Source organism: Peromyscus leucopus, chromosome 5 (genome assembly GCF_004664715.2).
Source record: "Peromyscus leucopus breed LL Stock chromosome 5, UCI_PerLeu_2.1, whole genome shotgun sequence".
Lineage (NCBI taxonomy): Eukaryota > Metazoa > Chordata > Mammalia > Rodentia > Cricetidae > Peromyscus > Peromyscus leucopus.
The window spans coordinates 140,359,976-140,375,661 of record NC_051067.1 but is presented as its reverse complement, the minus strand read 5'-3'; the positions used below and the strand labels follow the sequence as shown (position 1 = coordinate 140,375,661).

The 15,686-nt window shown below is 39.0% G+C and overlaps 1 protein-coding gene across 1 annotated transcript in view; it reads right to left on the bottom strand.

Annotated features, from left to right (window-relative positions):
- Nucleotides 1-15,686, bottom strand: part of Prex2 (phosphatidylinositol-3,4,5-trisphosphate dependent Rac exchange factor 2) — a 307,700-nt gene that overhangs the window by 129,727 nt on the left and 162,287 nt on the right. Inside the window, exons 24-25 of the mRNA XM_028864566.2 lie at nt 12,002-12,224; nt 11,265-11,472 (exon numbers count right to left, since the gene is read on the bottom strand). Coding sequence (XP_028720399.1) covers nt 11,265-11,472; nt 12,002-12,224 — 431 coding nt within the window. The remainder of the gene's footprint in view (nt 1-11,264; nt 11,473-12,001; nt 12,225-15,686) is intronic.

The following is a 15,686-nucleotide window of genomic DNA, read 5'->3' as shown; positions in this document are numbered from 1 at the left end:
TCCACTTAATTAAATTATGAGGAGAATCCTACTCCAGAACAGTTTCCTTTGGATGAAACACTGATAGATAATAACTTCTGTGCACACTATAACTCACCTATCTGTGTTCCAAAATACCATCGTCATAGCATTTCTTGGTTCTTATAGTAGATGTGGTAAATATGGACCAGGTATTAATTCATTTACATCTAAATTCCACCTTATAAAGGAGGCATTGACTCTATTTTCAGCTGGCGGGGAGGAGATGAGAGACATATACTGTCACATACATACACTACAAATTAAGAAAATTTGACTTCTCCGCATAAGTCTTACACACTGGAGAGGGTGGATGGTCACGAGTGTACATATCAAAGTAGGAGACACCTTCCTAGTCCTCCGAGGATGGGTGTGTCTACCCGAATTGTCTTAGGTGATATAAGATGAAGGATGTGGTGTGTGTTACTGATAGTAGAATCCTATATGCCTGGGTAGAACCACCTTACGCCTTTCTCCTGCAGGACAATCAATAGCATTCTAGTTAAAGGGGAACCTGTCTGCTCCTCTGAGTAAAAACAATTGCCCAACATGGACGCGAAGAATGAATAAAGACACCCTTGTTTCTTGAAATCTGTGGGATTGTTAGCATGCTCTTGAACAGTATAAGGGGATACAAGACAAAGGTGCTGTGTGGAAAGCAGATGTCAGAGAAAGGCTAGAGTGTCTAGAGAGGAGGAGCTTTTTCCTTCTCTCTATGGATCTTTCTTAGCCTGATTCTTGAAAGCCCAAGTGGTTGGCTGACCTGCAGACCTTCTCACGAGCAGGGTCCACGAGACAGAACACCCTCATATAGGACTATAGTTGTCATTTTTCAGGGACAGAATGAGCGTAGTGAAGCTGGAACTCAGTGACATGAGCTTGGGGCAAACGATGCAGAAGTTTGCAGGCTAAAATAATAGATTTGATCCTACAATTGGCTATCTGGGTCAGTGTGTTCCATATCCATGGACTCAATCAACCAATCATAGATTAAAAGTATTTCTAAAAAGCATTCTACCTGCATTGCATATGTGCAACATTTCCCTGTTATCATTCCCTAAACAGTACAGTATGACAACTACTTAGTTAGAATTTATATTATAGTAAATACTATAAGGAATCTAGAGGTGATTTAATATACAAAAGTATGACTGTTTTATATACAAATACTATGCCATTTTATGCAAGAAATAAAAGCATCTTGAGATTTGAGTATCTGCTGAGAGCTTTAGGTACAATCTCCCTTGGATACAAAGGGATAGATGTAATTTAACTACAATGTAATGCTGCTTATGGCTTTAGGAGGGGACCAGACCAATTCACTACACTGGATCTCTCCAGCACCTGTTGAATGCAGAAAGCATCCAAGAGAGGCTCAGCTGGGCAACTCTCCAGAGACACCAGTGAGGGACGATGGTAACTCAGTCAAGAGTGACAGGCAAGGACATAGTCTGAGGTATAACTAACAAACCTAATGAGGTACTGTAAGTGGAGAAAAATGAGGTGGACAAAAACAAAGATAGTATTTGAATTCTGACTCGATGAACTGAAAAGTTGGACAACACTTTGCTGTTGGGATAAGCCCTTGGTAGGTAAAAGTGTGTAAAAGGTTTAAGTATAAGAATATTATAATTCAGTCTTAGAAGCATTTAAATGAGAGGCAATTTGGAGACCCTGCCCCACCCAGCAATCACAAATAACTACAATAATGAAGTACGTCAGTGAGAATAAAAGCACAATATACCCTTCACAGCAGCACTTGGAAGGATTTTTGGGAAGGCATGGTTCTGTTTGTACATTTAACAAGCAAAATGCTTCAAATATAATTCCACCAACAATACTGCAATCCCAGGTGCCAACTTCCCTGGTGTACAGCAACTCATCATTCAATCTTAGGCTATCTGATACTTGCAAAACAAGGCCTGTTCTCAAAGTTCCCATTTTTACCATGCACTGCCCACACTCCCTTCATTTGCACTATGCTAGGGAGAATACACAAATTCTCTATTTTAAACTCCCATCAAGAATTCTGGACCACCTATGAATTTTTTTCCCTCTCACTTATATCCAAATGTAATTAACCACAAACAACTCAAAGGCAAAAATCATTCAGCTTCCCAGAGTGAATCAGAAACCACCAAGTCCTCATCATATCGGTAACACCCACTTCTGTTGGGTTACTGCAACCAAAATTCATCTCATTTCCATCTATGGATCTGAAACTAAGTAGGAAGATAAAGTAAAATATCTACGTAATAGAAAAAAATGATTTCTAGAAGTGATTGGGTGATAGGGTACCCAGACATCAAAATAAGACAACTTCAATACCAGGTCCTTGCAGGAATGAGCGTAACTTCTAGGAGGGCTGGCTATGAGGTCTTATGAGGGAATTTCTTTAATGCTATCACAACATCTGCTTCTTCACCCTGACCAAGAATAATTATCACGTGGTCAGAAAATGCTCTGGTAACAAGCCTTTAAAATAACCTGGTAAGCTTGACTGCACTGCACCGTCTCTGAATTCTAAGGGCAATGGGGAACCCGGGCATTTGGACAACTGCATTGTTTTAAAGAGATTATGCAGCAAATCAAATCATGTGGAAGATGTTTATATTTAGAATTAAATTACATGCTGTTCACGAAGAAGACCAAATTCACTTCTCCAGCCATTGTTCATGTCTTGTTCCTTTTCGAATAAGCACACAGAACTGGCAAAGGTTTCACAACAGCCGAATGGGGAACTCGCAGCTGAAAAATGTGTCATTTTAACTAGTTGCAGTTCACTGAAACCTAGCCATTGCTAAAACTAGTTCTTTAAATATAAGGATCAAAAACCAAGTGAAGTAATGCCGCAATTTACAAATTTTTTTTTTCTTGAAAATATATGTATTTGCACTCCGGCCAGGGAAGCAGTAGGCTAACTACAGACCTTCACCTCTCCTGCCTCTCCTCCAAATCCAGTCCCTCAGTCTCATCCCCAACTCTGCAGCAGAGCTGATGTGATGGCTCCTCTCTGTCGATCCTCATTCCCAGGGTACTCACTAAGCAGATCCTGGTGTAACAGCCTGCTTTTCTCAGTCCTGCTATCCCTCCAGGCAGCTCCCCAGCCCAGCCCATTTCTAAGTGTCAGCTCCCAATATCCAGAACACATTTTACCTTGGAACCCCCCCTCCCTCAAATGCTCACATTTATCTGGATCTCTGAAGAATTTCCTACCAGGCAATACACAACCACCACACAATACACAACCACCACACAATACACAACCACCACACTTTCCTAAGAACCAGAGAGGAAACAGAAACTAAGGAACTAAACACTGATCCAACAACAGAGAAGACCAGATATCAGCATCTAGAATTACAATCTTCGCCTTCCCACATGACTAGACACCAGATTAAAAACACAGTAACATATAATAAATGTCCTTAAAGAAAAAAAAGAATGAATCTCTGTAGATGAATGTATAAATGGTCTTATTAAATAAAGAAAAACATAGAGCCAATTATCGGGGTGAAAGCCTTAGAGAGATCAGGGAAATAGGGAAAGCCACCAGCCAACCTTACCTCACCAACTCTGCAGCTTCCAAATGCAAGTTACTTCCTGTCTGCCCATGTCTTCATTGCCTTGTTGTTTTGCCCTCTCATTGGCTATCTTAGCCCAGCTACCTCACTTCTTCCTACACAACTTTCTGTCTGTCTGTACAGACCTCCAGGCCTCTAGGGTTGGTATTGGGATTAAAGGCCTGTGTCACCACGCTTGGCTCTGTTCCCTAGTGTGGCCTTGAACACACAGAGATCCTGCCTGCTAAGGGATTAAGGGCTTGTGCTGCCTGACTTCTTATTTACTTAAAATGGCTTGCTATTTCCTCTGATCTCCTGGCAAACTTTATTAAAGCACAAATAAAATATCACCACATTTCAGCACAAATAAAATATTACCACATTTCCCCTTTTTCATCTAATAAAAATAAAAACAAAAAGTTATGACTAAGCCGGGCGGTGGCGGCACACACCTTTAATCCCAGCACTCGAGAGGCAGAGGCAGGCGGATCTCTGTGAGTTCCAGGCCAGCCTGGGCTACAGAGTGAGTTTCAGGAAAGGCACAAAGCTACACAGAGAAACCCTGTCTCGAAAAAACCAAAAAAAAAAGTTATGACTAATAAGAAAAACTATAGACAATAAGTACAATAATTATATACAATATATACAAGCAATAAATACATGAACAATGTCTAGTTCATATGCATTTGACAAATTCCGATAAAAAATTCCATCATCTATCCTATTTTGGAGAATCCAAAATGTTCCTAATTCACTTTCTATCCTAACTTATATTACCAACAGAAAACTATCTTATGATGTCTTTCAAACTTATACATTTAACACCTCTTAGTGAGTTTCTTTTCTGTATTTCTTAACAAGGAAAACTGTAACTATAACTATCTAATCTTCAACTCCCTCAGAGACCCAAGAATAAAAAATGACTGGAAGACTAGGCCTATGGGCTGAAGATAGATGCCCCAACGTTACAGAAGAATTTTGGGTAACTGTCTAGGTAGTCAGCTATCTCTGTCATTCCAGATTTTTGGAAATTGCTTACAATGCTCTTCCTGTTTACTTAGGTAATATTGTATCCTTCTGAGGTATTTGATGGAGTTAAAGACTAGATAGTTTTAATTATAATTTTCCTTGGTTATGATAAAAGATAAATTAGTTATGGAACTTTAGATTCACAAATATTGGGTAGATGATAGAATATTTTCTTTAATTTTGCCAAATACAAATAGACTAGATATTGTTACTATAATTCTTGCTTGATCACTGTTTTGTTATATGTAATTTTACTATGTTAAAGTTAAAACCTTCCTTTTTGATTAGACAGAATAGGGGAAATGATGGGAACATCTTTCTGTATGCTGTGAATATATGTTGCTCTGATTGGTTGATAAATAGAGTTGTCTGGCCTATGGCAAGGCAGCTTACAGGCAGGCAAGAAATCCAAACAGACAGACAGGAAGAAAAAGGAGAGGCAGAGGAGATGCAGCTAGCTGCCACCATGAGAAGCAAGATGTAAAAGTACCGGTAAGCCACAGCCATGTGGCAAAATATAGATCTATAGAAATGAGTTATAATTTAAGATATAAGAACTAGATAACAAGAAGCTTGCCATGGCAATAGTTTAAAAATAACATAAGCCTCTGTGTGTTTACTTGGGCCTGAACAGCTATGGGACTGCAGGGCTGCAGGAGCCGGGTGGGACACAGAAAAACCTTCAGCTACAAATCTCTTAAAGAAATCCATAAAAATACAAACAAACAGTGGAAGGAAATGAATAAAAGTTTTCAAGACAGGAAATTGGAAATAAAACCAATAAAGAAAACCTAACTAAGGTAAATCTGGAAATGAAAATTTCAGGAACTCAAACAGGAACCAGAGTCAAGCTTCAACAACAGAATATAAGAGACTGGAGAAAGAGTCTCAGGTATTGAAGATGATAGAAAAAATAGATACACTGGTCACAGAAAATGTTAAATCTAAAAATCTCATGGCACACAACATCTAGGAAATCTCAAACATGATGAAAAGGCCAAATCTAAAAATAAAAGGAAAAGAGAAAGGAAACAAAATCCAGGTCAAAGAACAAAATACTTTAAAAAATGCATAGAAGAAAATTTCCCTAACCTAAAGAAGGAGATACCTATCCAGGTAAAAGAAATATACAGAACACCGAATAGACTGGACCAGAAAAGAAATTATCCTTAGCACATAATAATCTAAACACTAAACATACAGAACAAAAAAAGAAGATTAAAAGCTAACAGGGAAAAAGACCAAGTAACATATAAAAGTAGACCTATTAGAATTACACTTGACTTCTCAATGGAGACTCTAAAAGCCAGAAGTTGATAGATTGCTGCAGACTCTACAAGATGACAGATGCCAGAGCAGACTACTACTATATCCAGCAAAACTTTAATCACCATAGTTAGAGAAAACAAGATATTCCATGATCAAGTCAAATTTAAACAACATATCTACAAGCCCAGCACTATATAGTAGTTTTCTAGAAGGAAAACTCTAACCTAAAAAGGTTGGCTACACCCAAGAAAAGACAGAAAATAAATAGTCCCAGAAGATCAACATTAAAAGAGGGAAGCATGTATGTACACACACACACACACACACACACACACACACACACACACACACACAGAGCACACACAGCACACACACAACACAACCACTACCACAAATAACAACAACTAATACTGCTTATTGATAGCTCTCAGCATCAATGGTCTCAATTCCTCAATAAAAAGACATAGACTGACAGAATGGATTCAAAAACAGGATCCATCCTTCTGCTGCATCCAAGAAATATGACTTAACATCAAGGATGGACATCACCTCAAGGCAAAGGGTTGGAAAAAAATTTTCCTAGAAAATTATCCACTCTAATATCTGACAAAATAGACTTCAAACATAAACTAACCATAAGAGAGAGGGAATAACACTGCATACTCATCAAAGGAAAAATCCACCAAGAGGACATTGCAATTCTTAAAACCTGTACCCCAAGCCCAAGAGCAGATAAGTTGGTAAAAGATATTTATAAAACATCGCACCAAAATGCAAAATACCTTCTTCTCTGTACCTCAAGGAATGTTCACCACATACTTGATACAAAGCAAGTCTCAACAGATACATGAAAATTGAAATAACACTCTGCATCCTGTCTGACCACCCAAGATTTAGGCTGGATATCAACAACACCAGAAACAGGAGAAAGCTTATAAATGGATGGAAACTGAATAACTCTCTGCTAAATGAAAAATGGGTCCAGTCATAAATTTATAAAATAATTAAATATTTTCTAGGACTGAATGGAAATGAATATACAACATACCCAAACTTATGGGATACAACAACGGCAGTTCTAAGACTTAAGTCCACAGCAGTAAGTGTCTACATAAAAAAATAAATAAATACAAACTCACTAAAAATATCTCATACTAGCAACTTAATATCAAAGGTCTAGAACAAAAAGAAGAAATCACACCCAAAAGGAGGACATTGCAAAAAATAATCAAACTCTGGTCAGAAATCAACAGAAACAATATAATAGAAACAAATAAACAAGAGAAGCAATACAAAGGGTCAGTGAAACACCATTGAGAAACAAATCAATAAGAGTGACAAACTTTTATCTAATTTAACTAAAAGAAGAGTGAATTTCCAAATTAGCAGAACTAGAAATGAAAAGGGGACATAACAAAAGACACTAAGGAAATCAAGAGAATCATAAGGGCATGCTTGAAGAACTTGTATTTCCAAAATTGGAATATCTAAAAGAATGAATAATCATCTCAATAAATATTACTTCCAAAGTCAAATCAAGATTAGATGGAAATTTAAACAAACCTATAAACCCTACAGAAATAGAGGCAGATACTAAATGTCTCCCAACCAATGAAAGCCCAGAGCTAGTTTTAGCATAGATTCTACCAGAAGGTCAAAGAGTTAATTCCAATAATCCTCAAATTATTCCACAAAGTTGAAACAGAAGGAAGATTCTGTTCATTTACAAAGATCATTCACGATGATCAAGTGGGCTCCATCCAGAACGCAGGAATGGTTCAACATACATAAATGGATAAATATAATCCACCACATAAACAAACTAAAGATAAAAAAAATGACCATCTCATTTGATGCAGGAATGGTCTTTGAAGAAATCAAGCACCTCTTCATGATCAAAGTCCTGAAGAGATTCAGGACACAACCAGGGAACCTGTGTGGGACTGACCTGACACTACATATATGTTACAGTTGTGTAGCTTGGTCCTCTTGTGGGACTCCTAACAGTGGCAACAGGGACGATCTCCCAACTCTTTTACTGGCTTTTGTGACCCTACTCCTCATACTGGGTCGCCTTCACCAGCCTTAATACATGGGAAGGTGATTAGTCTTACTACAATTTCGTATGCCATGTTTTATTGATACTCATGGAAGACCTGCCCTGGGTGGGGAGCAGCAGAGGAGCCTGTGGGGGGGGGGGAAACTGGGAAGAAAAGAGGGAGGGTAAACTGCAGCAGGGATGTAAAATAAATAAATTTAGTAAAAGAAAAAGAAAAAAAGAGGGTAAGTACCAGAGGAGATGGAAGACTCCAAGAAAACAAGGCCCTTTAAATCAACATCAGCAAAGCTCATAAGCACTCAGAGAGACTGAGGCAATGCACACAGGACATGCATGGGAATGCACCAGGTCCTCTATGCATATATTATATAGTATGGCTTCCATAAAACTTCCATTCATGTTCTTATAGGATTCCTAAGTGTGTACACTTGCGGGTCTCTGATTCTTGTGCCTTCTCTTGAGGTCTGTCCTTCTGCAGGTGTGTCCTGTCCAATTTCAATGTGATAGGTTTTGTTTTATCTCATTATATTTTATCTTATTATATTTTATTATTGTCTCTTAGAAGCCAATTTTTTCATAGAAAGGGAGCAGCTCCAGATGGAAGAGGAGGTGAGGAGGAGCTGGAAAAAGTCAGGGAGAGGAAACTGTAACCAGAACGTATGAGGTGAGGAAAGAATCCATTTTCAAAGAAAAAAATTAAAATATTTAGAAACAGACTATTTAGAAACAGAATAGCATCTAACATAACTAATTGTACTGCATCATGCTTTCTCCATGGATCATATTTAGAACTGTCATCCAAGTTGTCTTTTTTTTAAAGGTAGGAGGTCTCTTGGTATTGGACTGTAATAAAACAGAGAGCCCTAAATGTCATCCCTAGTGAAATTCCTGATTTTATTCTTATTACACAGATGAAGTTCCTCAAAAAAGAAAAAGTGAGTTTTCCAAAGAGCCTTCTGTGCATCCAACTGTGCGTGAGGAGCTGCATCCACAGGGAACCACATCATCAAAACAAAAATGTTGCCTCCATTAAAAAAAAAAAAATAGAAAGGAAGAGAACATATATCTACTTGGAAATATATGAATGACTTAAAACTTGAAAAAGTCAACAAATTAGCCAAGTTTGGAGGAGCATCACGAGGAGCTGGCTGTCAGTACATTGACACATCAGTAGTGCTGCTTTTGACAAAGGCAGAGTAGAGTAATAACTCTTGGCCTGGGTGGAACTGTAGGATGGGTGCAGGTATTCTCTACAACTCCTGCAGAGAGCTGAGCTCTAGGGCTCAGCGCCCATGACACAGATCCATCTACTCACTGCAAGGGGAAGGACGAAATGGGCTTCTGAGATAGAACACGCCGTGAAACTTACTAAATTAAAGCACATATAATGCCTTAAAATAACATCTTGGTCACAGGGTTCCAAGACAGTTCAAAACACGATGCCATGGCTTAAAAATAGTCCTCTGTTGTCTTAGTGACCTCAGCCCATTTAGTTTATTTGTATGAACACAGAAGCTACAGTTTAATATTTTAAATCCCATACATCATTTTTAAAACCTAGTTCATTAGATAATAAGAAAATAAAATTCTCACTCAAAATTATTCCTGAAACTCCAGAAAAGGGCAGAGTAAACAATCCTTGACGGGGATTTTTGAAATATGAGAATTTTAAATTTTCTTTTTAAGGTTTATTTTTCTTAGTTTTAATTATGTGTGGGTATGCTTATCTGCATGTGAGTATATGCATATGAGCACAGGTATCCACAGAAGTACTGGGCCCCCCCGAAGCTGGAATTACACACATGGTTCTGAGTCACATGATGTGGGTACTTGGGAATGACTCAGTTTCTCTGGAATAACCACAAGGGCTCTTCCACACTGAGCTGCCTCTCCAGCCCCAATAACTTGAATTATTTTTAATGTTGTGCATCTCCAAACTTTTACTTTGATTCTAAATTTTAAAGATATGTACCATAAAAGAAATGTTAATTATGATTCCATCAGTATGTCAGACTACAGAAAGTGTGGAATACATTTTAAATATTTTACTTCTAAACAAGAGTTGTCCGTGGAAGTGTAGGGAGATGTATGTGTATAAAGTATTTACTTTGCATCTGCTAGCAATTTCACAACTTCATAAAACATATAGGATAAAGGCCTCTATATGCTTTTTAGAATCTTATCAGGTCTAAACACATTGAATAATGTTCACTCCTAGGCGGAAGGATATGGAATGAGTCCCTCATACGTAGCCTAGGAAATAGGCCTTCAGAGTGAGCTATGTTCACTCCTTAAGAATATGAGCAAGGATTTTGGTACTGTCGATGCTTTCCTCATTAATTTCTACATTTTCAACATAAATTTGAAATTTATTATCATCATACATTTACATCTATGAATGACAAGCTGATCTTTTCCAAAAGCCGCTTTTTCTTTATGATGCTAAACTGCCAGATGAACTGCCATAATCTCACACCGAAATACGGCATACCCCCTTGTGGAGCACAGGCATCCCAAGTATCAAATTCTTACGTAAAAAAAAAAATCAATGAGTCTTGTTACCAAGGAGATCGTGAACTGCTTCATTCTTATCGTGGCTAAAATATCCAAATTATTAGTCCATTAATTCAATCAGAACAGAAAAAGAATTGATCTTAAAAATACATTGCTTTACTTAAACTCATTTAATACATGTTAAGTATGTGTTGTGCTGTACTATGTACCACTTATTAATATCTCGGGGAAACATATTTAAAGATTGTTTTCTGAACTTCAAAATACAACACAAGAAGTAACTCTCCATTTACAGTTAGAACACTTTTAAATGCACCCCCACCGTGGTACTCAGAATTGGACATGAAGTCTCATGCACACAGGCAAATGTTCTACCACTGGTCTATTACCCCTCCCCAAGCTTTTTTTCACTTCTTACTTTGAGACAGGGTCTTGCTAAGTTGCCTGGCCTGGTCTCGAACTCCCTATGTAACCTAGTTTGGCCGTGAAATTGTGATACTCTTGCTTTGGCCTCCACAAGTAGCTGGGACTACAGACCCGTGCCAGTGGGCCCAGCTTTAAACATGTTTCAATGTATAATAATGTAAAATGATTTAATGCTCTTCTTGTGTCATTCTTGCTTTTATAATTGAATGACTCCTTAAAATTCTTATCCACATGAATTGCATTTTCATATCATTTACAAGGTGGAATGGAAAAGGTATTTATGGTCAGCACACAATTCCCACAAATAGTGAACATACTTTCCAAAAACGACATCTTGCCTAACTCTTTATTCATGCAAACTTCTGTGCACGGCATAACATACTTACTCATCTATTTGACAAACACACAGCTCCACCTCCTTCAGTGCAGTCTGGAGCTTGATGAGGAGCTTCTGATAGATGTCTTGAGTTTCTAAGTCTTCCTCTTTCAATAAATATCGGAGTCCATGGCCGTCTTTGTGTCCCAGTGACAGGCCCGAAGGGGCTGCCATGGTTGTGATTGTGTGCTGAATATAGACCATGGGGCTCAGTTTCCCTGGGGAATTCAAATCATTCCATCATTTAACTTCTACTTATGCAGTCCAGCACATTTTAAAAGTGCAAGTTTATATATAATAAAATGTCAATCCAATGCTAAATTTAGTTCAGAAATTAAAGTTTGTAAGGCATTGTTATTAAAATCTATACATAGAATTGATTCACTTGTCCTACTGCAATGATTGACAACCGCATGTGTGTCCTTCTCCTGTGCCTCCCTACTGTTCTCACAGCTACAGTGTCAACTTCACATTAAGAACCTTTCACAGCCGGATGAACCATACATATAATGAAAGCAAGAGAAAGCTTTCTTCTTAAAGGGAAATCCTGAAAGCATCGACTGTCTTTATTCTATACGTACATATATGAAATAATCTAAGCAAGCAGAGCAAGGAATCCTTTCTTTATTAAAACAGAGGCTTCCCTGAACACTAGGAATCTCCCAAATTTTAAGCTACAGGCGTAGCTAGCTATACATTGCCTAAATTCCTATTCGTGAGTTGACAACTTTTCAAAAGCTAACATACCTGGCTCTGAAGATTTATTTTCTCGGTCCTGAGAACTGTGTTTCCTACTATCCAGCTGAACACCGAAGGCACTCCCCAGGGAAGTTGATGTTTTAGGATAAGAAACTTCCATCACGTTGACATGGCAGTTGGTTGGGCAGAAGTCACTGCTGTGCAGTGGGGAGATCTTAGATTTGGCCTGCTTAAAAGTAGGCCAGGCTCTGTTCTTCAGCACCCGAGAGAACTGCAAATTAAAAAAGAGACGGGAGTGAGCCGAACACACAGTAATGACTCAGCTCTCTCACAGGCATCGGACACAACAAACTCAAAAGGAAATTCAAGCGTATCACCTGAATGAGGGAAAATGAATGGAATGTTAGAATTTACATGGCTGTTTCAAAACCCCAACATCCCAATACAGCAATTCATATAGACAGCAACTGAAGGTTCAGCTGAGGCTCTGACAGTGAGTTGGGGGTTAGAAAGAATGAACCTCAGTGAGAATACAACTTCCTAGCACTTGGTCCCTTGGGTTTCAGTAGCTGAGATAGCCTAATAGAGAAACTTGCTAGAAGGGGCATCAGAGCAGGAAGTCAGCTAGTTTTAAAACTAGGCAAGTCACCAAATAGTACAGCTATAGGTGGTCAAGGTTGGAAGAGGACAGGAGCATCCTGAGCACTGCCAGAAAGCCACCCAAAGCATGAGTCTGTGCAGACCCAGCAGCAAGCCAAGGAGGTGCTGGCCCAGAGTGTACTCTTCTTCCATGCCTTTGACAAGAAAGAATCATTTGCCGCCCAAATGATCCGTGGCTTACAAGTGTGGCTACCTGCTACCCTAAACTTGCAGAGGCTTTCCCATGGACTCCACAGGCTCCTTCCAGGGTCTAGGTAGTCAACAACATTCTGGTTCTCACCAAGCCTGCTTCCCCTTACTTTAAAGGTCTTCTTCTCCCCTTGTTCCCTAAACTCCTTCTAGTTTGTATATAGTTCCTTGCATACACTACCCATTCACACTGGACCTCTGTACAAAATTCAGTGTGTCTAGATGTTTCTTACTCATTGCCAAACACTTTCTCTTCAGCAGAAAGTCATCAGGAGTCTTACAGGAGCTCTAGCCCAGTTTCCATTTCCCTGGCTACAAATGAGAGAGCACCTGTAGCCCTTCTCATAATTGGGAATAATCTCTTTACTCTAGCTCAGCTGGCAAAAGGAAAACTCCATGGGGTAACAGTCTTGTATACAAGAAGTAGACACCTCATAGAGCCCAACTGGATTGTGGTTTCCGAAGGCCTTTAATGGCTTTTGAACTTGGTGTCGAGATTATCACAGGACTCAATATGACCTTGGAAAAGTCAGTATCTTATCACTCAGTAAATAGGAGGTTGGATTAAATAAACGTACTGATTCCTTCTCTCTAAAATTACAACCATGATCTTACCTTCTTATATTACCAGCAGAACAATTTTGGCATTGAAAAGAAAAAAATTAAGACTATCACTGAACATTTTATGTTAAATACAATGGTAAATATGAAAGATCATATTCCATAAGTGTGAGCTCAATATTGGCAAAAAAAACCCTCTCATATGCATATACAGACATATAACTGTATGTATACATAGGCGTGTATAATATGTATGTTAAAATATTTATATTTTATATTTAGCTGTATAGCTCAAACAATACAGTGAGGATCAGAATGAAATCCAGAAAATCATTGACAAGATTACCACCAAACTTGATGACCATGTACACTGAAAAGAATTAATGAACTCTAGGGATTCCAGATCTAGCTCTTCACCTTACTAATAAACTTCCAGCTGAGACACATCCAGCATTTAAGGCAGGCTAGATGCAAAAATTCAACCCCAAGTTCTTTTCTACTTTCAAGACTGAAGTCTTAGCTAAGCCTTCCTGACACACAGAGGCACAGCAGTAAATTTTGTTATGTCATGATAGCAACCACAAGAAGAGGTTAAGATTCCCTTGCTTCATCTTTCAACCAATTCTCCATCTTGTCAGAAACAAGAGAGGAAAGTATGTGTTGTGGTCACCGATATAAACACTGGGGATACAACCCCTTTTCCATGAATTACACACTCTAGGAGTAGAACTTTATGCATGTTACTGTTAAACAGAACAACCAGAAAGTTACATCATATGTAGCGCAATTGTAGCTAGGTGGAATGATACATGTATAACAAACACATAACAGACATACAAGAGAAGTGATCAGAAATGTTCAGGTGATGAACAGGGTGGTGCAATGAAGTGCTTAAGGGTAGAAGTAGGCACTCGAGTGATAAGAGATGGAGGGGCCAGGGGCAGAGAGGTAGACTCTCAGATCCATGTCACAACACAAATTCCTGCCACCTCACCTGGAGGGAAATCATAGCCCTGTGTCGGAATGTACCTGAACTGCTTCAAAATAAGAATCCTGGAGAAAGTCTATCCTGAGAGGCAAATGCCTCAAGAAAGCAGCACTGTCCACCATCCTAGGATGTCTAGTCTGAATTCGTTGTGCATACCAAACGCATGTGTTAGACACTTAATTCATGTTATGGTTTAGGTGTGAAGACCTATGTCTTCAAAGGTTTCCAGCTTTGTAGCCAGAATGGCAGTGCTGGGACCTTTGAGAGGTGATGTCTAGTGAGAGATCTTCAGGTTGACCCGAAGGGTATATTGTTCTTGGACAAGATATGGATCCTTCTGTCTCTGTGTCTCTATGTCTTTGTGTCTCTGGCTCTGGCTCTGCTATAAAAGCAAAGTTTGCTTGCACGATCGCTGTCTCATGTGATGTCCCAGCAGATGCTAGCATAGTGAGTTGAATAAGCATCTATTCCTCATTAGTCACCCAATCTATGGTACACAGTTACAGCATCACAACCTGGACTGAGGCAGACAACCTTAGGGGAAGAGAAAGCAACAGGAGTTGTCTCCATCCCAGGTACCACGGCACAGGGTGTAAAAATGAGTATCCAGACACTAGCTCCCTGGTTTCCATGGTAAAACTTTCAGAACAAAATCCTAAAACAAGGAAGGTATAGCCAGTGAACTAACTGTGGTGCTTATGCAAGAACATACTCTGTGCTGTGTGTCAGCAAACCTCAGTCTGCTTAGCATTGGAACAACATTAAATGAAAGGCCAAGTTTACTAGGAAAGGGGAGCAACTTTTCCCAAATGAAAACTGATAACTTTCAATAAAGACATATACCGGGTCTGGGGAGAGCTGGAGAGGACCGAATGTTAGGCCTACTGTGTTTACACAGCCTGAACTCACTGCCACCTTTATCCATTTAGTGATGAATTAGAATCTGAATCTGCAGGGAGTTGATTCCAGAACACGGTAGGGATACTGAAAGCCAAAGATGCTTCAGTCTCATATATAAAGCGATATAGCACATACAGATGACTTTGTCTTTTGATTTTTACATTTATTTACCTGTGAGTGGTGGGGGTGCACACATCTGGAAGTTAGAGATCATCTTGCATGGGTTCTACTCTCCTTCTACTCCATGGGTCCCAAGGGCCACAAAAGGCGAACAGGCTTAACAGGCATCTTTTCCCTACAGAGCAATCTCACCAACCCTTACACAACTTTAAAGTCATCCTTACATTGCTTCCATAATACCCAGAACAACATAAATGCTACATAAACATTTACTGTAATGCATTTGAAAATTTTATGTTATTTTATTTTTTCAAA